General features: G+C 30.9%; 1 protein-coding gene and 1 pseudogene across 1 annotated transcript in view; both read left to right on the top strand.

Annotated features, from left to right (window-relative positions):
• LOC128173034 (uncharacterized) overlaps positions 1-19443 on the top strand; it is a 116641-nt gene extending 97198 nt beyond the window's left edge. Inside the window, exons 9-31 of the mRNA XM_052838786.1 lie at positions 22-162; positions 1170-1310; positions 1485-1625; positions 3567-3701; positions 5083-5202; positions 5354-5477; positions 5641-5744; positions 5875-6047; positions 6157-6244; positions 6363-6436; positions 6736-6772; positions 6872-6969; positions 7526-7654; positions 13643-13791; positions 14106-14241; positions 15347-15505; positions 15690-15783; positions 15957-16027; positions 16561-16695; positions 16810-16929; positions 17358-17506; positions 18196-18331; positions 18585-19443. Coding sequence (XP_052694746.1) covers positions 22-162; positions 1170-1310; positions 1485-1625; positions 3567-3701; positions 5083-5202; positions 5354-5477; positions 5641-5744; positions 5875-6047; positions 6157-6244; positions 6363-6436; positions 6736-6772; positions 6872-6969; positions 7526-7654; positions 13643-13791; positions 14106-14241; positions 15347-15505; positions 15690-15783; positions 15957-16027; positions 16561-16695; positions 16810-16929; positions 17358-17506; positions 18196-18331; positions 18585-18656 — 2726 coding nt within the window. The 3' untranslated portion in view covers positions 18657-19443. The remainder of the gene's footprint in view (positions 1-21; positions 163-1169; positions 1311-1484; positions 1626-3566; positions 3702-5082; positions 5203-5353; positions 5478-5640; positions 5745-5874; positions 6048-6156; positions 6245-6362; positions 6437-6735; positions 6773-6871; positions 6970-7525; positions 7655-13642; positions 13792-14105; positions 14242-15346; positions 15506-15689; positions 15784-15956; positions 16028-16560; positions 16696-16809; positions 16930-17357; positions 17507-18195; positions 18332-18584) is intronic.
• Positions 19444-20723: 1280 nt separating this feature from the next.
• On the top strand, positions 20724-24269 carry LOC128173891 (receptor-type tyrosine-protein phosphatase epsilon-like; annotated as a pseudogene).
• Positions 24270-25615: the final 1346 nt, after the last annotated feature.

Below are 25615 nucleotides of genomic sequence, written 5' to 3'. Positions count from 1 at the left end.
CTGCATTTTTCTGTAAAACAGAGTGTAGAGACGGGTGGTACGGTATGAACTGTACCCAGATGTGTGTAGGTCATTGTAAAGACGGGATTTCCTGTAACCACGTGACTGGTCACTGTGACAGAGGATGCGCTGCTGGATGGAAAGGAGACTTGTGTGATAAAGGTATTAGTTGTAAAAGTACATATACTTAACCATTGTAATTTACATTATATGGTCCTGAAATAAAAATATAAGTTCAAAAGTTAGGGTATAACTGTCTGGATTTTGCTTTTATCTTTCTTTGTCATTTTTTATTATCATTAAATTTCAAATTTAAAAACAAAGTATGACGCTACAGTTAATAATTTTATTTCTTGCGTGTACACATTTTTCATTTTCCGTATGATTTCGTATGTTTGACTTTCAAATGATTTTTTTTAAAATCTAATTTAGTAATTTGGGTTTTATCGCCAGTTTAAAGAAAAAAAACCGAATTGTTAGTAAACTAAAAAACTGTTTTTGTATCCATCATTTTTTTATAATTAAAAATACGAGCAAATTCCATTTTTTTTATTTTGAAACTTAACTAAAAAATGGTGAACATATTTTTGCATTGCAATCTAGCTAAGTTTAGCACAATTGATAAAATGTTTATAAGACAAATTTGGTTGAGTTTTACACAATTCTTCTAACAGGAATAGAAAATGAAGCGGCGAACATATTAAACTTGTATGCCATAATTTGTATTATATTTCATTCATTAAAAGGAAAAATGTCCAGATTATCTGTTTTGAAACGCCCCCTCTACCGCTTCATGTTTCAATAAACATCCCAAAGTAGAAAGTCAACGGGGATTTTGCATTTCATCAGCCATTAATAAGCCCGGGTGATAACGTTAAAAAAAAGGTGTACCGAGTACTTCCAAATGGAGAAAAGATGTAAACATTTCCCATTATAAATCTCCGTATGAGTTTTGTCTTCCTTCCTGTAAACTTTTATGAGCGAAAAGGATCACCTATCAATAAAGATATTTTGGATATTTTCCATTTCACCATTCATTAACTGTATTTTTTTCACAGGTATGTCTATTTTTTTTTATTAAAAATCATCAAATATGATGGAAGCAATAATTTGGGACAGACTATACATTAATTGATAGCAATAATAACAATAACGGTTTTATTATACAGAATGTGATGACGGGACCTATGGACACAACTGTACCAACAACTGTAGTGGTCACTGTCTGAAGAACACTCCATGTAACAAACAGACTGGGAAGTGTGATCGGGGATGTAACCCGGGATATACCGACAGTGACTGTAGCAAAGGTACACTCAGCGATCATTGTACAAGCACTTTGTTATGGACACGTGTAAATCCATTTTCAGTTTGATTATTCAGATTCGTCATCAACCCATCGGTAACGCATAGTATTATTGACTCATTTTGATTGAATTGCTGTGTAGAACATGTCACGTGTAGAAGACTTCTTTTTTGTACAGAATGTTTATCGGGATATTTTGGGATCGATTGTAGCAGAAAATGTAGCAGACACTGTATAAACAATGAACCATGTGACCACGTCAGTGGAGTGTGTCCAAGTGGTTGTCAGGACGGTTTCGTCGGAAAACTTTGTAATAAGTGTAAGACATGTTTTACAGTCATTTTAATATTTGTTACTATACACATTTCGATCAATGAGAAGTCAAAAAATCATCCATAAATACACTTTTTGACTATAGTAGTTTATAGCCCGCCTGCACCAAAGGTTTCTGGGAGCTTTTCCGTCCGGCTTTCTATTTGTCCGCCCGTCTGTCTCTCCGTCTATAAACTTATTATATTTCTTCAAACACCAGACCAACTTAAACCAAATAATGTAGATGCACACACTATCTTTATGGGAAAGGATTTTAAACTGATCAAACAGGGCATAACCTTTGTTACGGGTAAATAAGTACGAAACAGTGCAAACGGAATTTGTGTTTTAAAAGTTCTTCTTCCTAAAAGCAAGAAGTGTCAATGTTTTCAACAAAGCTTGTACACATAATGAAGACTCTAAATTATCAAAATCTTGACCCTCTAACAAATACTGGTGCTTCAAGATATTGAACATGGGAATATATTAGAAAACATCTCTATAAATATTCTCCTCAAAAGCAGAAATGCTACAATTTGTTTGATTATGCATGTATCATAAAATAGTGTAGATTTCAAATCGTTCAAACGGTGACCAATACTGAGGTCCGAAAAGGGTTTTAAAGTTAAACATAAAAACATTTAAGAACAAGAGGCCAATAGGCCTTAACGGTCACCTGAGTAGCATATAACCCATACACAAACTTGTCGAGGAGTCTTATATATGCATTTAATTAGGTTTCATTCTGGAGTAGAAAACTTATAAATTTGTAATGACGACCTCCTCCCTGCCTGAAATATTTGAAAAAAGAACTATGAAACATAATTTTGGCGAAAATCTAAAAGTACTGGTCTATAAAATCATGCATTCATTCATCCTTCCAGGTGTTTTGGTGTAAAACAGATAATTTTTAAACATTAAATGCATTTACACTACATTGCCATATTGCCCCCCCCCCCATGTCCTAAACCACTAAAAAAGGGGCCAGGAGTTTCACAATGGAAAGGGGGGGGCAATTTTTTAATTCTAAAAATATATAGAGAAAAATCTTGAAGTCTTTTCCTAAAAAAAATTTGCCTAAAAAAGCTGTTACTTTAGTGAAAGCAACTTCAGATATTGTAGATTCATATTTCTTTAAATCAAAACCTTTAGGAGTAGGGTGTGGCCACATCGGGAATCCAGTTGTACAAAGAAAAACATTTTATTAACAAAAACTGCTTTTACTTGTATGCAAGCATATTTACATGTACATGTTGCTGGTTCTTTAGAATTGTTTCAAGTTTTACCCCTTGACGATTTTTGGGCCTCACAAGAGATTCAGACTTGATTATAATATAAAAATATCCAGGGGAAACGGATTTTTTAAAAACATGATCTACATGTATTATGTCACATTGTCCAGATAGTTTGTATTATGACTCCAGGAAGCTGATTTTTTCACGTCTATTGTTGTTCAGGTGAGCGGTATGGCCCATGGGCCTCTTGTTTTTATTATTTTAGCATCCTGATATCTTTAAATTCTCCAAATAAGATCACATAGACCTTCCCTTACGTCTTATAATTATTTATAGCGCATTGAACAATTTTGTTAACTTTAATGCATTGGGGATAATAAGATACATCAGCTGATGCATCTTATTTTTAAAGAAATGATGTTTCAAAACTAAGCATCTTGTTAAAGGTATTTTCAACTACTGGAATATATGACAGTTTAAAATTATTTTTCAAGAGTTTTATTTTTTAAGTTTTGAAAATAATGATACAACAAATTATTGTTTAGGTGTGCTAAGTGGCCCTTGAGCCTCTTGTAAAATAAAAAGTTATCCTTGTGAACGTTGTTTTGGAAGTATTCAACTTCTTAAATTTATAGCTAGATTAAGTAAATATTATTGTTTTCGACCTTGTAGCTTTGATGTTATGTGCCGCTTATTTTTAATTCAATTTTTAGCTTGTAATGAAGGATACTTTGGCACAAACTGTTCCCGTGTATGTTCACCTAACTGCCAGCCTGGTAAGTGTCAACACACGGACGGATCGTGTACTTCCTGTGTTGAAGGATGGATGGGTGGTAATTGTACAACTGGTAAATATGCTCACAGTTTACTTTTAAATCGATGCAAAGAATGTCAAGGCAAAACGTTGCATTTAATTAAAGAAAAAAAATAGCTAAAAGCAAACAGAAAAAAAAACCGAACCAAAAAAAAATAGATAAAAAAAAAATAAAGCAAAACCTACGACAAAAATTCTATATTATCCTAAATGATTAGTTATTCGCCCGGTTAACATATACCGTTTGCATGTTTTAATTGAAGCGTTGATCAACCCATTCATACGTTTCATATGTCTTTGTGTATGCTACAGTTTATTTGCTATTTGAACAGGTACATCATGATTAACATTTGTTTGTAATCTTAACTATAGTACATATGCTTAAGTAACAATTCCGCTTAAGGATAAAAAAAACCCCTCAAAATATAAGTATTTGATTTTTTTGGGGAATAGTACACTTGAAAAAAAACCCACAGTTATATGTTGAAGTTTTGTTACAAATATGTATTTGCTAAATAGGAATGCGGTCGGGTACATCAGGGTAAAACCGATGTTGATAGTACTTAAGCTTTATTTTTTTTAATCCAAAGAAAACCCAAAGCCAAATGGTCAACTTCACTTGCACATATGTTTTAATGTACAAAACTTAACTCAGATTAAAACGATGATATAAATGAATAGAAGAACAACATATCACAAGTAAACTTTTCGACTGGAAAGAATTCGTTGTACTTATATGCCGATAGATGTTCTACAAAATGACAAGCTTCATATCGCAGTACTTTCTTATGAAAATAAGAAACATGTTTAATATACTATTACACAAGCTTGAACATTTACGAAATGATAGAAATTTGATGTAAATGTCAAAATCAAATCCATGTAAAGAATAACTAAACGTATAATTAAAAAAAGAAGAACACTTTAAAGAGTTCTTGTCTTAACTTTAATTTTATAATTATTATTTCTGCTATTATTATTAATACAAATATTTTTATTTCTATTATTATTATCATTATTAATACTACAACTTTTGTTAAATAATAAACATTATTATTATTATAACCATCTTATTTATTTTATTACGTATATTAATTATCGCTAATGAATTATGTTTGAACATCAAAGTATCATAATTAATATATTTTAAATAGGTCCTGAAAGTTATATTGAAATAATTTAATATTTGTAAAAATTGAAATATTTTCTAGATGGTAGTTGTTAATAAGAAAGTCTTTACTAAGCATAGATAATAGTCTTTCAAAGAAGAAAAATTTGAGTATTGTTTGCAGAACAAAAAAATAACACATTAAAAAAAGTCATTGTTCCTAAAAAATATTATAATGAAATATTGTTTGTTCTAAAAAAAAAAATAACAGAAACATTAATTTGATACACTCTTCGATTTGTTTTAGAATGTTTTGGATATTATGGAGTGAATTGTAAAGATGCATGCAGTGTACACTGTATTAACCAGACTTGTGACAGAATCAATGGTAGTTGTCTGTTTGGTTGTGAAGAAGATGGGAATTGTGGTCAGGATATATCCAACTCATTTTTTGATAAATTCGAAAATTGTACTTTATGTACTTTTGAGAAATCTAAACTGTCAATGAAAGCGGTCGTATCAAACAGTATGAATTATTTATACAGTGTCTTAAATCTCTTTTCTTTTCTTTTCTTCAGGTACTACAAAAAATTTAAAATTACATCAGTCTACATCAGACAATTTGCCTGCAACTGTTGGAGGAACAGTTGGTGCATCCGTGATTGTAGTTATCGGAGTTATTTTTGCTATGTTTGTTGCACGGTATGATAATAAAATGAATGCTAGCGCGGAAAAAAAGAGAACGATTTGAATTTGATGCTTCAAACACATTATTATTCATTAAATTGTAACATTCTTGCTCCACTATACTTCTCTTTGATTGCATGTAATAGTTATTCACTGGTGTAATACTAATTTATTGTAGACTAAAACAAAAATCAGCGAAGCTGGCTAAACGACAGTCATATATGTTGGAAACAGAGCCATTTCGTAAGTGTAAACCTATAGCGGATCACTCCGTATCACCAGGTAAGCAATTTGATTCATTTGCTCATTAATGAGTAAATGTTACATATTTTATTATGTTTTTTCCTTTCAATTTTTTTTCGTTCCATATCTTCTAAATAACATTACCAAATCAAAACTATTGTTATGGTAGATTGTAGATTACAAACATCATTTGCTAATAACGTCGCAGAGTCTACATATGCTCTTCCTGAGAAAACAAAACGAGGTCCTCCAACAAATAAAAACATTCCCGTTAGGAATATGAAAGCACAAATTGCAAACATGTCTCTTCATGAAAACGCCGGATTTAAAAGTGAATACCATGTAAGATTTTTTAAAAATGATTTTTTGTTGAATATTCTTCTAATCTGATTAACGTATGCATATATTTACAGGTGGTTAACAATTTATAAATATAACATGTTCATTACAGGATATCCCTCGAGGAGAGCTTCATCCATGCATCGATGGAAAGAAACAGGAAAACAAAGTTAAAAATAGATATACTACCATATTCCCATGTACGCCTGACATTTTATTATTAACATAATTGCAAATAACGGTTTTTGTTTATAGATAAAGGCATCATGAATCAAAAATCGAATGATGTTTTTCTTTTTCTTTTTCTCTGGTTTTTAGATGACCACTCTCGAGTTATTCTAAAGACGGTGGGCAGCAATGATAATGGCTATATCAATGCAAACTACATTGAAGCAAGTATTTCATAACTAATGTACATCTTTTTTAAAAGAATAAACTATAAACTATTTCAGATGACACTGTCGCCTTTTTATGCATAAAAATCTAACTATTTACAGTGTGAATTACAAACTACAAAATTTATAATTTCATAGAAAAGGTAAAACACAAATAAACATTTTCTTTTCTGATTTACAATATCACAAACTATTTCAAGTTGATAAGTTACTCAACTAGCTTTTCCTAATTGTATTTATATGTAGAAAGTTAACTTTATATTTTTTAAATAAAATCAATTTACATTTTTAATCAGGATACACGAGAGATCCGGACATACATTGCCACCCAGGGTACTGACTTAAACAAAAGATTAATTTCATTAATATTTTTATTACTGTTATCGTATACTTCATGATATATTATAATGTTTTCTTTTTTATATTTATAAGGTCCAAAGCCAAAAACAATAGCAGATTTTTGGAACATGATTTGGCAAGAAGAAGTTTGTAACATCGTCTCTTTGACTAATCTAACTGAGGGCACAAAGGTTAATATGTAATAACTACATTCACTAAGTATTGCATTTCCTCTTTAATATCTTTAGTAAACCAAATGTAATTCATAGCTATAGCTCTTTAGAAACCGAAAAAGCTTAAATCCAAATTACCCATTTTTAACCAGTTCATTGACCGGGAGACACGCTCAGCAAACTAAAACACAACGGACTGCAAACGCGGGTTATGTTTTTTTTTCAAAGTTTGCTACCTTCATACTAGCATGAATTGCTTAAGAAGCCATTGTATTGTTAAAAATAATATACCGTATATCATATTTACATGTACACCAAAGAAAAAAAAACAACCTTCTTAAAAATCGAGCTGAACCTGTGTATATAGTTGATAATTTAATAACCAACTACCAAGTCACTTTGGAATTCGCATTGATCTTAATATAAACTCAATTTTTTGTTTTAATTCCAGATAAAAAAATAGATTTGATAATATGACATTTCAAACAGTTATTTCAAATTTTTGCTATTTGATAAAAAATGAACGGGCTAAGTTTTTTTTAACCTTTCTCTTTTATCGTTCCATTTACAATAGAATAAATGCGCCCAGTACTGGCCAGATATCAATGACAAACTACAGGGAGGTACGCTGACAGTCAGACATCTAGAGGAGAAAACATACGCTGAGTACATCATCAGACGATTCAAGATACACAACAAATCGGTAAAATTGAATTTTTACTATAGGAACAAACTAATACATGTAAAGAAAAAATCTGAACTTCCATATATTTGTAGGTTTATAACAGATCTGATGCTTATTCATATATGTTCACAATACAATTCTTAGTCGACTTTTTGTTAACAATAAAATAACACGTTCCAAAAATCAGTCAATGGTCAATGGTCATGATATTGATCAATGATCAATGAACATCCAATTTTTAATTAGGTAAACTATATTTGTTTACATTTAAATTCATTGATTATTGATTATTGAGTAAAAATAAAATATTAAGTTATAATCAACTATTAGTAAGCATAACTAACATACACATAATGCTAAGGTTTGCTTATAAAACAGATGAAACATATTGTAGTTCACAGAGCGAGATTCTGCCACTTACCTGAAGGGTGAATGAATTGCACAGTTCTTCCTTTTCGCTACATTTCTAGACCTTTTAGTGAAGGCAAAATGACGGATCTCCATTCTGTGGTTTACTTTTGTTAATGAGTTTATCACGTTTTAGTTCCTTTACAATAAAAATTCAACGATATTTTTTTTTTATATTTTTACTTACTGATTGAAACCAGTGAATTCAATTAGAATCCATTCTGTATTCTTACTCCACATTAAACGCGTTAAAAACAATTCAATCTTGTAGCATATTTCGGCCAATTGTGTTTACGGTAATATATAGACTGAAGTTGTCGGAGGTACGCGCATGAAGCAACTGGTGAAACCGATGTATCTTGGTTGATAATATATACAACAGGTTAACATGTGTTTTAACTTGTACTTGTTTGTATACACCCCCAAATGAGTTTGTTAATACTATTTTTCGGAATATTTTTTTGAACTGACAAGAGCATAGTCCAGCCCAAAACGCCCCTTATATCTTAAAACACCAATCACAACAAAGTTTGAATGAAAACAGAAAAAAAAACACTTTTACAATGACTATCCGCTTTGAAGCGATATGAATCAATTTTCGTATAATCCAGCATTCTAGTTATATCAAAACATAAGATATGAATACGTCAAAATATATCACAGAGAGAGAGAAAGAGGTAGAGAGAGAGAGAGAGAGAGAGAGAGAGAGGGGGGGGTCTTTCGAAAGTACGTATGTTTGATTAATCTGAGTAAAGTAAATGTTTTGCAATGTGTACAGATTTTGAATATTTTTTATAAAAAGAAATCCTAAATCGCATATATTTCTTTTTATAGTGTTTTAAGATTTTTTCAGAACACTTTCTCAGAAAAAATAGAAGACGCACGAATATTAAAATGGCGGATAGAACCGTCTAAACAACAATGTGGTAAATAAAACAGAAAAAAACCCAGTAATAGATGATATTGTGGCACGTGTTTTGAATTACAATGTATACGAAAACTGATTTAACTAGATACGATCTTGTTACGAGTAACGAGTAGGTCTTCCGTTCAATTTTTAAATGATACAATTAAAAATATCAATGAAATTTCCCCTCAACCACTCTCTTTCAGATAATGTATACGACTGTCAATAGCTTATAAAATGTTGAACAAAGTGTTTTGCTTTTTCACATACAGCACATTAAAGATTTAAGATTTTAGTTCCCTAAAATCCTATTTACGTCGTCACTGGGTGTGGCAATGAGGTTTTCAAACTGATATTGTTACGATCAACAACTTTGTTTCTATAATGCATTACAAAATCTTGCTCGTTTTTAAGGTATGGTGAATAACTTTACGAGTGTCTTGTCCCCTAGTTTCAGGGGCCAGACCCTTTTTCTTGAGTTCATTTGAAAATTCTCACAAATACTAACATTTTGTGTTCTTACACCTTTCTATACTTGTTGATCATTTTTGAGATACAAATAATTAAGTATTTTTTGGGCAAGCCTTCTAGATCTTTAATGGGAATAGACATTGGTGTTTTGATTAATGGAATCGCTTAATATCATCAATGCAGGCATTTTATCATCTACAATGCTATACAAAATATGTCCCCTTCTCTAGATATATTGCGTCAGAGTTGAAGTACTTTGGGCCCTAAAAATCCCTAATTACGTAAAAAATGGGAGCGGCAATAATTTTTCCTGTTAGACATTGTTACGATAAACAACTTTGTTTCTATAATGCATTACAAAATATTGTTTGTTTTAAAGTGATTTGTAACAGAGTTCACGAGTAGCTAGACCCCTAATTTAGGGGTCAGTCCCTTGTTCATGATGTCTTTGAAAAGGTCTTAAGAATACTAACATTTTTTGTCCATCTAAAACTGTTGATCATTTTTGAGATACAAATGATTGAATATTTTACGGGCCAGCCCTCTAGACCCTTAATGGGGACAGACATTGGTGTTTTTATTAATTGAATCGATTAGATATGTCTCCTTCTCTAGATATATTGCGTCCAAGTTGAGGTACTTTGGCCCTTAAAAATCCTTAATTACGGAATAAATAGGCGTGGCAATGATTTAACCCAATAAATTTAGTTACGATCAACAACTGTGCTTCTATAATGTATTACAAAATCGTTATCGTATTTAAGTTATTTGTATTAGAATTTACAAGTGTCTTGGCCCCTAAATAAAAGAGCCAGCCCCTTTTTTCTTGAATTTGTTGGAAAGAACTTTTGATTATCTACCACTTTTGTTAAATATGTATTAACAATATATTAACTGTTTAAAAAAATACAGATCAAAACGTATGGAAATTTTTTATGAAAATTCGTACCCAATTTTCGTGCCCAGGCGAGCTCCAAGAAATGGCGCAACATGCGTTAAACAACTACATGCTGCACAACTTCAAACTATAGTCTACCTATCCTGAAAATTTCATATGCATATCTAATGGTTTCCGAGTTTATAGCTGCACAAAATGGGTCGTCAAAGTTACAAAATGGCCGATAATTCGGTACCGGAAGTGACTACGGCAAAAGTAACAAAAATGGATCAAGTATAGATCACCCCTAACCATCTGTGAAAAAATGGTTGAAATCGGTCGAATAGGTTGCGAGAAATCTCGTGCACAAAATTGAAAACGGAAGACCTTAATAAGAAACAGTACGAAAACTATAAGGTCTTCCGTTGGAAGCGTTAAAACTGCATCTCAAATACTACATATAATTTATTGTTTCATCAGTTTAATAATGATGTTTATTTAATGTGTTTAGAAGTTCGAGATTGAAAAAATATAACCATGGTTTATTGATTGTTAAAAAAAAGTCTTTAATTGTTTGGTTAGCATTGTTTAAAAATTATTTAATCATTTTATCTCGTGTGTTGTTTCATGCATTCATTTGGGGTTTTTTTTCCCAAAGGAAACCTTGCATATCAACTTAAGTTACATAAAACGTTTGTTTATGTCACATATGGAACGCCGTATCAATATTCGAACACTCTTACCGTCACTATAAATAAAAACAGATGGATAAAGTAAAGTATTATTGGTTACAGAGGGTGTTCATTGTGGCTTCCTTAAGGTATCCGATTTACATTAGGACATTCTTTTTCCAACCTTGAATATCCATCATAAATATAGAATAAAATATCCATTTAATACTTTGATATCAATTTAAAGCATTTTAGAGTAGAAACAGATTTACCGAGAGAGAGTTTCAAAAATTTCATCAACTAAGCAGTAATTGATAAATGAAGATTTCTTCATGGTCTATGAGGACATGCACATTTTTTGAAAAAAAAAAAGTAAGTACTAGGAATATCAATACATGCCTTGGTGGAAAGATATATTTTTTCTTAGTTATACAAACAAATTGTATAAAGTATAGATTTTTTAAAAATTAGTTTTATAGAATTAAAGCAAAGGGAGACAGCTCTTCAAAAAAGGAAAGGGTTATTAATTACGACACATTCCACTCTTACATACTGATACTTAAACATGACAATTATGTCCAATTTTATTGAGTAATAACCCCATATACATCTGTTATGCACCAATATTCATTGGATCTGTGGCTATTATGGATCAGTTACCTTCAACAGGAACAGTGAGACATCTGTTTTAAGGGAACAATAGTTGGATTATGTTTTTTTTAAGATAAAACGTCAAATTTGATAGTTAATCCTTCCGTACATAATATCATTCCAATGTAAAACTTTTATGATTTCAAGGCATGTATTAACAATCTAAGGATGATACAAAGTACAGAAAAAAGTAATCGCTCACTGTGCTTGCGTTAACTTATATCATATAATAAGATGTGCTTTATTTATTTAGCGCATTCAGGACTGTTTTGCAAACGCCATCACTTGTGTTGGACTGTATACAATTTTACTACATGTAATGATTTCAAATGCATTAAGGTTCTTTTTATTTCCATTTTATATTTTTAAGATGCAAATGTTTGCAGATATGTTTGGGCTGTTAAGTCACTCTTCACTCTTAGACTAAAAAATACTGATATGTTACAGTTTGTAATTTTGTAATATTGAACAGCGCATCAGTTGCCTAATTGTGACGTGATGATTTCTTATACTTTTAACGTTCCAAAGATTTATTAATTGTTAAGTTAAACATAGTAAATGTTACAGAGGTTTAGGTTCACAGTTTATATTGCCATTCAATTGTTATTATACTTTCATGATAAGTACTGAAATTTGATTGGTTAAGACGCAGTTTAATATTCATTTAATTACCCTCAGCGTTAGCAACACATTTGACAACGGGTAACACAATAAATTGTTACACAATCATGTGAATACGGTTATCCGTAGAATTCACGTCAGCAGTAACGTTTTCTTTAAAAATAAGACATTTGGTATAATAAAAACTGCCTATTTGGGAGGTAACAGTTGAAATTACCCCCCCCCCCCTCGAAAACCATAGCCATCTTTCGCTTTGGGTCTGTTACCCTCCCAAACAGGCTCTATTTAAATAATATACATTTTTCTTCAATTGTAATACATGTATATGGCTATTATTATAATTTTTTAACCATATGTAAGATACTCAGAATTCTTCAATCAGGTCATATAAGGCGTCATTTAAAAATATAAAAATGCATCAGATTATGCTATTCATATTGGGCAATACAGATATATATTTGTACAAAGCATCATCAAAACTAATTAGAAATTAATATAACATCGAAAAAAGCATACTTCTGTGTGTCAAATTTCAAAAGCCTATAATTTTCAATTTTTCATGTATATTAATTTTTACAACGTTCTCCAACAAAAAGGACTTAGTGCGGTTCTATGCAATTTTTGCCCCCCAAAACCAAAGTTTTAGAAAGAGCTTTAAAATAAGGTGAAAGATAGTTAAAATCATATTGGAAATAAAGGTGTAAAAGGTTATCACCACAGTGACGTCATAATGTAGAAATGACGTCATGAATATTGCATAATTTTGATAAATTGATGTTTTGCAGCAAAATATGGGTGTTTTCCGATGGTTATTCGACTGGGAAACATCGAGAGCAGGCTTGCTCAAGTACAATTTTTTAGTATAATATGTATAACCATCTGAAGAAAAACATATGTTAAAATCGCACTTGAGCAGACCTGCGCTCTATACTTCCGATTGCAAAATATAGACGAAAATGAGAATATCTTCATTTGTTTGCAAGTTTGCGGGAATTAGGTCATTTAGGTGACGTCATAAATAAACAGGGAGTAAGCAATGATGACTAAAATCAAGATTAAAGTTATAGGCATCGTCTTTACAATGATTTGTGAAGATTTCATTTTTATACGATACTATTTAAAAATTGGTTGAAATCGGGGGCAGATATTTGACCGTACCGCACGTAGTCCTTTGTTATAGTATATTATAACAGGTATCGCTCACCTGTCTAAAAACGCAAAAAGGCTATAAAATAGAATTGTGTTCAGTTCTATGCATTGTATCGAACTATTTCCCTAGATTGCATAATGACAGGGTATTTTACTAGAATGAACAAACGTATGTGCAATGCAAACTGACGTCGGTCACCTTTCCATTTAGCATTTCTTTAGTTTGTACTGAAGTTAATAATATTTTTTAGACCAGAACAGACCGTCAGGTGACGATGTTCCACTACACCACGTGGTCGGATCACGGAGTGGCCGATCCCCTCAGTCTGGTCGTGTTCCATCGTCACGTGATCAGAGCCACTGCTAACTCAGCTGGAAAGTACACAGTGGTACACTGCAGGTACACGGGTGACACATTCAAATGAGATACTGTACACCTTTTTGAGTACTTTAAATAATAGTAAACAATTCGGTATAAAACTAAAACAGTTTTAAGCACATTTGAATTCAGTGCAATAAATGAAACTCATTATAAATTCCTGTACCAACAATGTGTGAAAATATTTCTTATTTCATTGATACAAAAACAAATACGACGTAGATCCTTATAAGGAATTTGATGTAATTTGTTACAGAAATAAATCTGATTTAAGAAAACAGCTTTCAATGAAAATTACAAACAATAAAATGTAATTATGAAAATTTAATTTTTAGTGCGGGAGTAGGCAGAACTGGGACGTACATTGCGTTAGACGCTCTCTACCGGGAAGGGAAGAGGACTGGTAAAATCAACGTACCGATGTACGTCAGGACCATGAGGAAGGACCGAATGAACATGATACAGGGAGATGTAGGATCTTTCATAGCTACAACTAATTCAAAATGTCAAAAAACTGTTCAAATTTTGTGAAATCTAATAAGAAAAGTGAAAAAACCCAGAATATATGATCTGTGTTATTTTGTATAATACTAAAGTTTATTTGTCTGGATCATGAATAATCATGCTAGAAAATAACTAATCAACAAATCTTTGTTTTATCCGTAATCAAGGTATTCTTATATAATACTCATTATCGCCTGTTCATTTCAAAAATTGAAGGCATTCGTAAGTGTTTTTCAACTTGTTAGTATATATCAATAGAGAAAGGTTTATAAAAAATCAGTTATAAATTAATGATAGGTTTCAATTTATGGTACAATAAGAACATATTTTCCAGAATGTTGTGGTCTTGAAATGCATAAAAAAAACATATAACTAAGCTATTAAGCAAAATAATAGTTAAAAGTTGGTTATAATTCCTTCCTCCTCGCCTTCTACTGAATAGCCGTATTCAAAATAAGCTTTAAGCGCAGTTTTAATGTGTTTATTTTGCTCTTTCAACGGAAGAAAACGACGATTTATTATATAACAGTTCCTTATAAATGATGTCCTTATTGACAAAACATTGATCATTTGTTTTCAAAATTTATAAAATACTTCCTATTGTTAACAATACAAATACACATTTTGTAAGAGGCATGTTGTTTAAGCGATATTAATTGGATGATAAAACAAACATAATAAATCCTATCTGAAATCAAGGAAGTGACTTTTGCCTTTATGAAGAAAAACCCATATAATTTATCATCAAAAGCTTCCTCTTGCATTTTTCTATTTGATAATTATATTATTTCCTCCATCTGATATTGAATCGCTTTAAGATCAGTTTTCACATGACAAATGTATATCGTACAGCGAATGACAAAGTGTTAGTCGCAATCTGATACATAATGTCATTTTTCGCTAGATCAAATGAGCAAATCTGTTCTTGCAAAATAACATTTGATTTTATCAATTTGATTTATAAGCTGTCCTTTAATGATTTAAATGTTACTTTATAATTTATAGGTATGTTGATTTTGTTTTTACAATTTAATGGATACCTTATATTTATCGAACCAAAACATACTTTAAGGACCAGTACAAGTTACTGTACCTCGCACTGAAGGACGCTTTTTACGGCCAGAATAAATGTTTGGAATCAGAGAAGTTTTTAGGAGAATACCAAGAACAGACTTGTTATACCAATTGTGGAGACATTTCACAGAAGAAATCCCCGTCTTCTGAACTTGAGGTTAATCTTAATTGTGATTTATATTGACAACAAATAATCCTTCCCAAAAATATAACTTTATTATTGAATAAATAATTCATATTTGAAAAATATATTTAATAATTGCAGTTATTGATTTGAATAAAATGCAATCCGTTGCTTCTTGAATATCCATTTCTTTCTTGATATTAACAAATAATTGTAGGAGTTACTGTCCTTGAGAAAGGAGTATACACAGCAAGATTACATATCTGGTCGGGCTCAGATATCAGCGAACTACACAGAAAGCGTACTTCCTGGTAACATGCTATTTATATCTATACTTTTATAAACGTTGTATTTATTTCATTGAAGATTGTAAGCTTAAAGATGCTCTCTATCTGAAACACTACATCGTGTTTGTGAAATAAAAATCGCATAACAACAGATTTATGTCTACTTAATAATACAATCTATCCTTTTTTCATTGTAGTTGAGGAGTTCATGTGCCACCTGTACTATATGAAGGGCTATAACACCTACTATAATGCTGTGCTTATTCAGGTTAAATATAGCACATAGATACATTTACTGTACAGACCTTACCTTTCTTTGTGCGTAAGAGTACTTTTTGTTAGCAGCAGTCACATAAAGACCATATATATTATATAAACACTCAGTAGAAAATATACCTGTATTTAAACATTATTTTAAAGTTATTAAGGCGTAATATTTTGCACCTTAATTAAAACTTCAAGTACTTTCATAAAACGATGAACCTGTATTATTTTATGTATTATTTATCATTTACACAAAGGCAAAGGTAAGCTACATTAAATACACGGTTTGTGCTTCACCTAATATGGTAAATATTTTGTAAAAGAAAAAATCAAATGGGACTAGCACTCAGTCGATCAATGAGTTACATTTTGTATTGTGAACTGCTTAGGCCAAGACTCTCATTCAGACTTCATTGTAATTTATTTGTGTGTTTTATACAGTCCTACCTGGAGAAGGACCCCCTGATCAGCGCCCTGTATCCTCTACCTAACTTCTTTGTCACTTACACTTCATTATTCTATGTATATCTTCTTTAGTCGTATCTGGAGAAGGAATCCCTGATCAGCGCCCAGTATCCTCTTTTAGACAACACTGAGGATTTTCTCAGACTGATCAAGGACTTTGACGCACGTGTTGTCGTCTTCTTGTGTCCACTCAAGGACATCGAATCGGTATGGACGAAATATTTCATCAATATATTATCCTGCATGTCTGTCTGGTTGTGATGTCTTTCTCTTTTAATTAATGTACTCTTTGTGTATTCTTATTTCCATTTTTTTTGACAGACATCCAAATGGCTTCCACCAGAAAATCAACACAAATTCGACGGGATTTTCTACGTCAAAAATATGTCATCAAAAAGGAGCAATAACGTCAAAATGACAAGACTCAACATACAACCAACGGTTTCATTTTCCTTTATTTCATTTCAAATAAAAAATGAGACATAAAAAAACCAAAAAACTCAAACCAACACATTACGCTGTACTGCTTAGTAACTTTTTTTAATGCAATTATTGAGTTATGGATCTTTGCATTTTTAGCTGCAAAAATACAATGCCTTTTGTTAAAACTGCAAATGAACATTATATTCAACATTTCACCTATTTAATCAGAGGATTATTCAACTCTTGTCCAAACAAACCGTCTTGACCCTTCAATGGCAATTAGGATGTTCCAGACATCTTAATGAATTCACAATTTTTTTCACTCAGTACTTTTTTTTGAAATTTGGATTCAAACACTTAAAGTCTTATACAGAAAAAAAACAGTGATGAATTTTGAAACTAATAACACTTCTATTTATTCTCAATTGTACATTTGTAATTATAAGGGTTTCAATGAAATGGATATCACTCTTCTGGAATGCCCGACTTGGAGTGAGAGATTGAAAAAGGGGGATAAAAGAGTACTCTTGGATGTAGTTAAGGCAGTAAAAACTGAAAAGTCTGACCAAAAGGGCCGAGTCCTCGTTCTGTCAAGGTAACGTAAACAACATCACATCAGTCTTCATTCTTTCTTCTTTGTATCTACCTGTATTCAGTGAATGCTCATTGTTTTCAAGAAATGATTAATAATAAGAACACTTTGGTATCTTGCAAAATACTTGATAAATATAGCAATAAGTTTAAGATAAAAATTGTTACAAAGACACGGGTATCAGTTTGATTTCTAATAAATAAGATTTTTTTTTTTTAATTATGACCTTCCGCTATAAAATAAGATTTCCTTCAATATTTTTTTTCAATCATTTACTCTAAAATGACAGTCATTTACAGCGAGGCAAGATGATTTTAATATTGTGAAAGTAGTAAAATTGTTCATAATTTTGTAAATAGCGCAAAGTTTCACATTTAAGAAAAAAAACAAAACATGTCCATTTCGTTAGCACAGTTTGGCTATAAAAGGGACATGAGATCCACTGCACAAATAAAGAATTGTTTTTCTTTAATATTTGATATTGTAAAGACTCTGACTATGAAAATAACGTTGTATCAGGAATATTGTAAAAAAGGTTTGTGACTTATTTTTTAAGAGGCAATAGAACTGCAATTGAAACGGCATTTACAATCACAAAATGACACGAACAAACATTCACATTTTTTTTCATGTGAGAAAAATGTGGAAACTTATTCTTTTTTTTATACTTTATGCTTATAATGTGTTTCTAGAGACGGAGCTTCACGCTGTGGTCCATTCTTTGTTGTATACAACGTGTTGGAACAGATTTCTGTGGACAGAGAAGTGGACATCTTTACAGCTGTACGTCAGATCCAGATACGTAGACCAGAGTGTGTCTCCACTGTGGTATGTACAATGTGTCATGACAACTGTAAACTAAGACCCATGGGCCATGCAAAATATTAATTTATGTTTCCAAGATTAACCCCTTACCGAAAGTTATGTTGGAATTGTTCAGTCAACACGAGCTTACAACCAGTGTTGTTTTGTTAACTGCACATAAGACTGTCGTTGAATGAATTGGATCGCAACAAATTGATTCCGCTTGTTACGTAAATATCACTGATAAATTATTCATACCTTTATTTTGCTTCTGTAGGAGGAGTACCAACTTTGCCACGACGCCATAGCGGAATATCTCCTCAATGACTGCGTTTATGGAAATTGTTAAGGAGACATTGTAAAACCCTACAACAAACACTGGAAAATTCCTATAGAGTATATGTGTAACTGTAACACTCTTGTTCGATTTCTGTTTTTGTGGTTTTGTGCTGATATAACGATTGTTTTGAACTTGAATTTGTATGAATATGATTGTTTTAAGAGTTAACTAGTTAACAGACTCTAACCCTTTTGAATTTTAACTGATATGTTGATTTAAGGAATCAAAGTGTTTTAATAGCAATATTTTACTAAACAATGTTTTCTTTGTTTTACAACCTGTTTGATAAAATTAACCATATTTTCATGTTTAAGGAATGAATCTTATTCTATTTTTTTAAAGCATATTCTCTTATTATTAATATATGGTTTCCAAAGTTATGACAAATATTCTACGTACACAAATCAATTCCGAGAATGTAAAAAAAAAGTTTTAGGTCTTTATCGAAGCCCTCTTTGAATTTTAATTTGTTTAGTTTGCATTCAAATATTAGTTGTTTTTTTTAGGTGAATATCGTTTGTTATAAGTATAAATTATATTCAGGTTACACTGTTTGGCATAATGACTTTAATATGATTTTAGTTGTATTGTTCAATTTAACAGTGGTTTTGACCTGTACAGTTTTTCTTATCAATACTTTTGTGTCCATGCACTATTAACTGTTGTTTTTGTTTGTAGTGAACATAATTGGTTTCGGAAGTGTCATATTTCTTCTAATATACATGTATAATTTAAAACATAGTGTTGATTGTGTGGTGTTTATTGTTTTACTTTAACGTTCTTAAATTTAATCATATTAAGCTTACAAACTGTTATAATACTTATACATGTATTTTAACTATCTTAAGTTTTAAATGTTATTTCTTACAATAAAGTATGCTTATGATAAGTTTGTTGTTTTTCTTTTGATATCTGTTGATATAGTATATTGTGGGAAGTGTTTATTTACCTACACCATACTTTTTTTTTAATCAATATTTTTTCTCATTTGAATATTAGATTTAAAAAAGTACAATACAAACAACTGGTGAACACCCTTTTCATTAGATACATGTTCGACAATGTGAACCTGTTTCGGGAATATACTAAGCAAATTACGGAAAATGAAAAATGAGCAAAACATGGCTGACGGCGTTTTAATCTGCAAATAAAGTAGTGTGTCAACTAGATATTCTATTAAAACAAATATTCTTAAAAGAATTTAAATTGATCTGAAAGTACCAGCTTAGCGTATTATTCAGTGACTCTTTATTAAATTTTCTTTGAGATCCATGAAGTAATTTCTGAACAAACGGACATATTTTGCGAATTTTCATGAACCTTTTATTTCTTTACGTCCCGTAAACAAATTAAAAGCGTGACTGTAATATTAAGGGAAAAACATTGGGGAAATAAATTATGTCTGTGATAAGGTCTCCTGTTGCCTCGCTAAAGTTAATGTTGCATTAATTTATTCTGTTGAATAGGTACCTGTAAATAATCTACAGGGACTAACAACATTCCACCCATTTTTAAATATATATTTAATTGTTTAATACGAACAAATTCACTCAACAAATAAATTTGCATGTTTTAAGCTTTAAAAACGGTAAGGATGTTAATGTTTGTCTTAAACTACATATATTGTTTGATATTTAATATCTATTTAGTTTATGTTCAAGTAATTAAGCATAATAACAAATGACTACTGTGCTTAAAATATTAGGTAAATTCCGATGACGCATTTGTGTTTGACCATCTTATTTTCAACAGAGTATGACCTATATTACTACGAATAATAATCATAAGGTACTGCTTTGCATGCTTTCTTATGCTTTTAAAATTTATAAAATACTTCCTATTGTTAACAATACAAATACACATTTTGTAAGAGGCATGTTGTTTAAGCGATATTAATTGGATGATAAAACAAACAATATATCCTATCTGAAATCAAGGAAGTGACTTTTGCCTTTATGAAGAAAAACCCAAATAAATTATCATCAAAAGCTTCACCTTGCATTTCTCTATTTGATAATTATATTACTTCCTCCATCCGATATTGAATCGCTATAAAATCATTTTTTCACATGACAAATGCATATCGTATAGTGAATGACAAAGTGTTAGTTGCCATCTTATACATGATGTTATTTTTCGCTAGATCAAATTAGCACATCTTTTCTTGCAAAATAACATTTTGTTTTATAAATTTGATTTATAAGCTGTCCTTTTATTGATTTAAATGTTAATTTATGATTTATAAGTATGTTGATTTTGTAAGTTACAATTTAACGGATAACTTATATTTATCGAACCAAAACATACTTTAAGAACCAGTACAAGTTGCTGTACCTCTCACTGGAGGACGTTTTTTACGGCCAGAATAAATGTTTGGAATCAGAGAAGTTTTAAGAGAATACCAAGAACAATTTCACAGAAGAAATCCTTGTCTTCTGAACTTGAAGTTAATCTAAATTGTGATTCATATTGACAACAGATAATCCTTCCTAAAAATATAACCTTATTATTGAATAAACAATTCATATTTGAAACGCATATTTATAATTGCAGTAATTGATTTGAATAAAATGCAATCCGTTGCTTCTTAAATATCCATTTCTTTCTTAATATTAACAAATAATTGTAGGAGTTACTGTCCTTGAGAAAGGAGTATGCACAACAAGATTACATATCTGGTCGGGCTCAGATATCAGCTAACTACACAGAAAGCGTACTTCCTGGTAACATGCTATTTATAACTATACCTTTGTAAACGTTGTATTTATGTCATTGAAGATTGTAAGCTTTAGGATTCTGTCTATCTGATGCACTGTGTCGTGTTTATCTTATTAAAATAATAAGTCACATAGCAATAGATTAAAATCTACTTAATACTACACTCTATCCTTTTTTAATTGCAGTTGAGGAGTTCCTGTGTCATCTGTACTTTATGAAGGGCTATAACACTACTACAACGCTGTGCTTATTCAGGTTAAATAAAGCACATAAATACATTTACTGTACATAGCTTACCCTCTATTTGTACGTAAGAGTACTTGTTGTTAACAGCAGTCACATAAAGACCATATACATTCTATAAACACTCAGTAGAAAATATACCTGTCTCTAAACATTATTTCAAAGCTATTAAGGCGTAAGATTTTGTACCTAGATTAAACTTCAAGCTTCATTATAAAACGATGAACCTGTATTATCTTATGTATTATTTATTATTTATACAAAGGCAAAGGTAAGCTTAATTAAAGACACGGTTTGTGCTTCGCCTAATATGGTAAATATTTTGTAAAAGAAAAAAATCAAATTGGACTTCTGCTCAGTCGATCAATGAGTTACATTTTGTATTATTGTGAACTGCTTAGGCCAAGACTCTCATTCAGACTTCATTGTAATACATTTGTGTGTTTTATACAGTCCTACCTGGAGAAGGACCCCCTGATCAGTGCCCAGTATCCTCTACCTAACTTCTTTGTCACTTACACTTCATTATTCTATGTATATCTTCTTTAGTCGTATCTGGAGAAGGAATCCCTGATCAGCGCCCAGTATCCTCTTTTAGACAACACTGAGGATTTTCTCAGACTGATCAAGGACTTTGACGCACGTGTTGTCGTCTTCTTGTGTCCACTCAAGGACATCGAATCGGTATGGACGAAATATTTCATCAATATATTTACCTGCATGTCTGTCTGGTTGTGATGTCTTTCTCTTTTAATTAATGTACTCTTTGTGTATCCTTATTTCCATTTTTTTTTGACAGACATCCAAATGGTTTCCACCAGAAAATCAACACAAATTCGACGGGATTTTCTACGTCAAAAATATGTCATCAAAAAGGAGCAATAACGTCAAAATGACAAGACTCAACATACAACCAACGGTTTCATTTTCCTTTATTTCATTTCAAATAAAAATGAGACATAAAAAAACCATAAAACTCCAACCAACACATTACGCTGTACTGCTTAGTAACTTTTTTTAATGCAATTATTGAGTTATGGATCTTTGCATTTTTAGCTGCAAAAATACAATGCCTTTTGTTAAAACTGCAAAAGAACATTATATTTAACATTTCACCTATTTAATTAAAGGATAGTTCAACTCTTGTCCAAACAAACCGTCTTGACCCTTCAACAGCAATATCTAAATGAATTTACAATTTTTTTGACTCAGTACTTTTTTTTGAAATTTGGATTCAAACACATACAGTCTTTTACAGAAAAAAAAAGTGATGAATTTAGAAACTAATAACACTTCTATTTATTCTCAGTTGTACATTTGTAATTATAAGGGTTTCAATGAAATGGATATCACTCTTCTGGAATGCCCGACTTGGAGTGAGAGATTGAAAAAGGGGGATAAAAGAGTATTTTTGGATGTAGTTAAGGCAGTAAAGACTGAAAAGTCTGAACAAAAGGGCCGAGTCCTCGTTCTGTCAAGGTAACGTAAAAAATATCACATCAGTCTTTATTCTTTCTTCTTTGTATCTACCTGTATTCAGTGAATGCTCATTGTTTTCAAGAAATGATTAATAATAAGTACACTTTGGTATCTTGCAAAATACTTGATAAATATAACAATAAATTTAAGATTAAAATTGTTACAAAGACACAGGTATCAGTTTGATTTCTAATAAATTCTTTTTTTTAATTTTGACCTTCTGCTATAAAATAAAATTTCCTTCAATTTTTTTTTTCAATCATATACTCTAAAATGACAGTCATTTACAGCGAGGCAAGATGATTTTAATATTGTGAAAGTAGTCAAATTGTTCATAATTTTGTAAATAGCGCAAAGTTTCACATTTAAGAAAAAAAAAATGTCCATTTCGTTGGCACAGTTTGTCTATAAAAGGGACATGAGATCCACTGCACAAATAAAGGATTGTTTTTCTTTAATATTTGATATTGTAAAGACTTTGACTATGAAAATAACATTGTATCAGGAATATTGTAAAAAAGGTTTGTGACTTATTTTTTAAGATGCAATAGAACTGCAATTGAAACGGCATTTACAATCACAAAATGACACGAACAAACATTCACATTTTTTTATGTGAGAAGAATGTGGAAACTTACTTTTTTTTTCATACTTTATGCTCATAATGTGTTTCTAGAGACGGAGCTACACGCTGTGGTCCATTCTTTGTTTTATACAACGTGTTGGAACAGATCTCCGTCGACAGAGAGGTGGACATCTTTACAGCTGTACGTCAGATCCAGATACGTAGACCAGAGTGCGTCTCCACTGTGGTATGTAAAATTTTACATGACAACTGTAAACTAAGGCCAATTGGCCATACAAAATATTGTTTTATGTTTGCAAGTTAAACCCCTTACCAAAAATTATGTTGGAATTGTTCAGTGAACATGAGCTTACAACCAGTGTTGTTTTGTTAACTGCACATTTAGACTGTCGTTGAATTGATTGGATCGCAATACATTGATTTCGCTTGTTACGTTAATATCACTGATAATTTTTTCATACCATTCTTTTGCTTCTGTAGGAGGAGTACCAACTTTGCCACGACGCCATAGCGGAATTTCTCCTGAACGACTGCGTTTATGGAAATTGTTAAGGAGACATTGTAAAACCTTACAACAAACACTTGAAAACTCCTACAGAGTACATGTGTAACTGTAACACTCTTGTTTTATTTCTGTTTTTGTGGTTTTGTGTTGATATAACGATTGTTTTGAACTTGAATTTGTATGAATATGATTGTTTTAAGAGTTAAGTAGTTAACATATTCTAACCGTTTTGAATTTTAACTGATATGTTGATCTTAGGAATCAATAAATGATTTAATGTCAATTTTTTACTACACAATAATTTTGTTGTTTTAAAACCTATTTGATAAAAAAAAACATGTTTAAGAAATCAAAATTTTATTCTGATTATTCTTTTTTCTCTTTACTAGTATGTTTTTTTCTTGTGGGTTTCCAATGTTATGACAATTATTCTACGTACGCAAATAAATTCTAAGAACGTAAAAAAAAGTTTTAGGTCTTTATCGAAGCCCTCTTTTAATTTTAATTTGTTTAGTTTGCATTCAAATTTAAGTTGTTTTTTTTTAGTTTTATATCGTTTGTTATAAGTATAAATTATATTCAGGTTCCACAGCTGGCATAATGACTTTAATGTGATTTTAGTTGTATTGTTCAATTTGAATACTTTAGTGTCCATGTACTATTGAGATTTGTTTTTGTAGTGAACATAATTGGTTTTGGAAGTGTCATATTTCTTCTAATATACATGTACAATTTAAAGCACAATGTTGATTGTGTGGTGTTTATTGTTTAACTTTAAAGTTCGTTGATTTAAACATATTAAGCCTACAAAACTTTTATAATACTAGAATTTTAACTATTTTAAGCTTTAAATATTATTTTTAACAATAAACTATGCTTATGATAAGTTTGTAATCCTTTGATATACTATATTGTAGGTAATGTTTATTTACCTACACGATAAGATTTTTTATCAATATTTTTTTTTCACTGGAATATTAGATTTAAAAAAGTACAATACAAACACCTGGTGAACATCCTTTTCATTAGATAATTGTTCGACAATATGTACCTGTTTCGGGAATATACTAAAATTACGGAAAATGAATACTGAGCAAAACATGGCTAACGGTGTTTTATTCTGCAAATAAAGTAGTTTGTCAACTTAATATTTTATTAAAACATATATTCTTGATAGAATTCCAACTGAGCTTGAACTACCAGCTTAGCGTAGTATTCATTTTTCAACTAATCTTTGAGTAAGGGTGACGGGAAAGAACACACTCATTATAAAACCATACATCTGATACTTTAAGGAGTATTATTGGAATCAATTTTTTTTTTATAATTTATTTCTTTTTCAAGGAACAAACATACAGAAAAGACATTCAGTCACACACACACATACACTTATGAAAAAACACCTAAATGTATTATTTAGTGGTTACTTGCCGACAT

The sequence above is a fragment of the Crassostrea angulata genome, chromosome 2 (assembly GCF_025612915.1).
Source record: "Crassostrea angulata isolate pt1a10 chromosome 2, ASM2561291v2, whole genome shotgun sequence".
Taxonomy (NCBI): Eukaryota; Metazoa; Mollusca; class Bivalvia; order Ostreida; family Ostreidae; genus Magallana; species Magallana angulata.
This window is presented reverse-complemented; position numbering and strand designations above follow the sequence as displayed.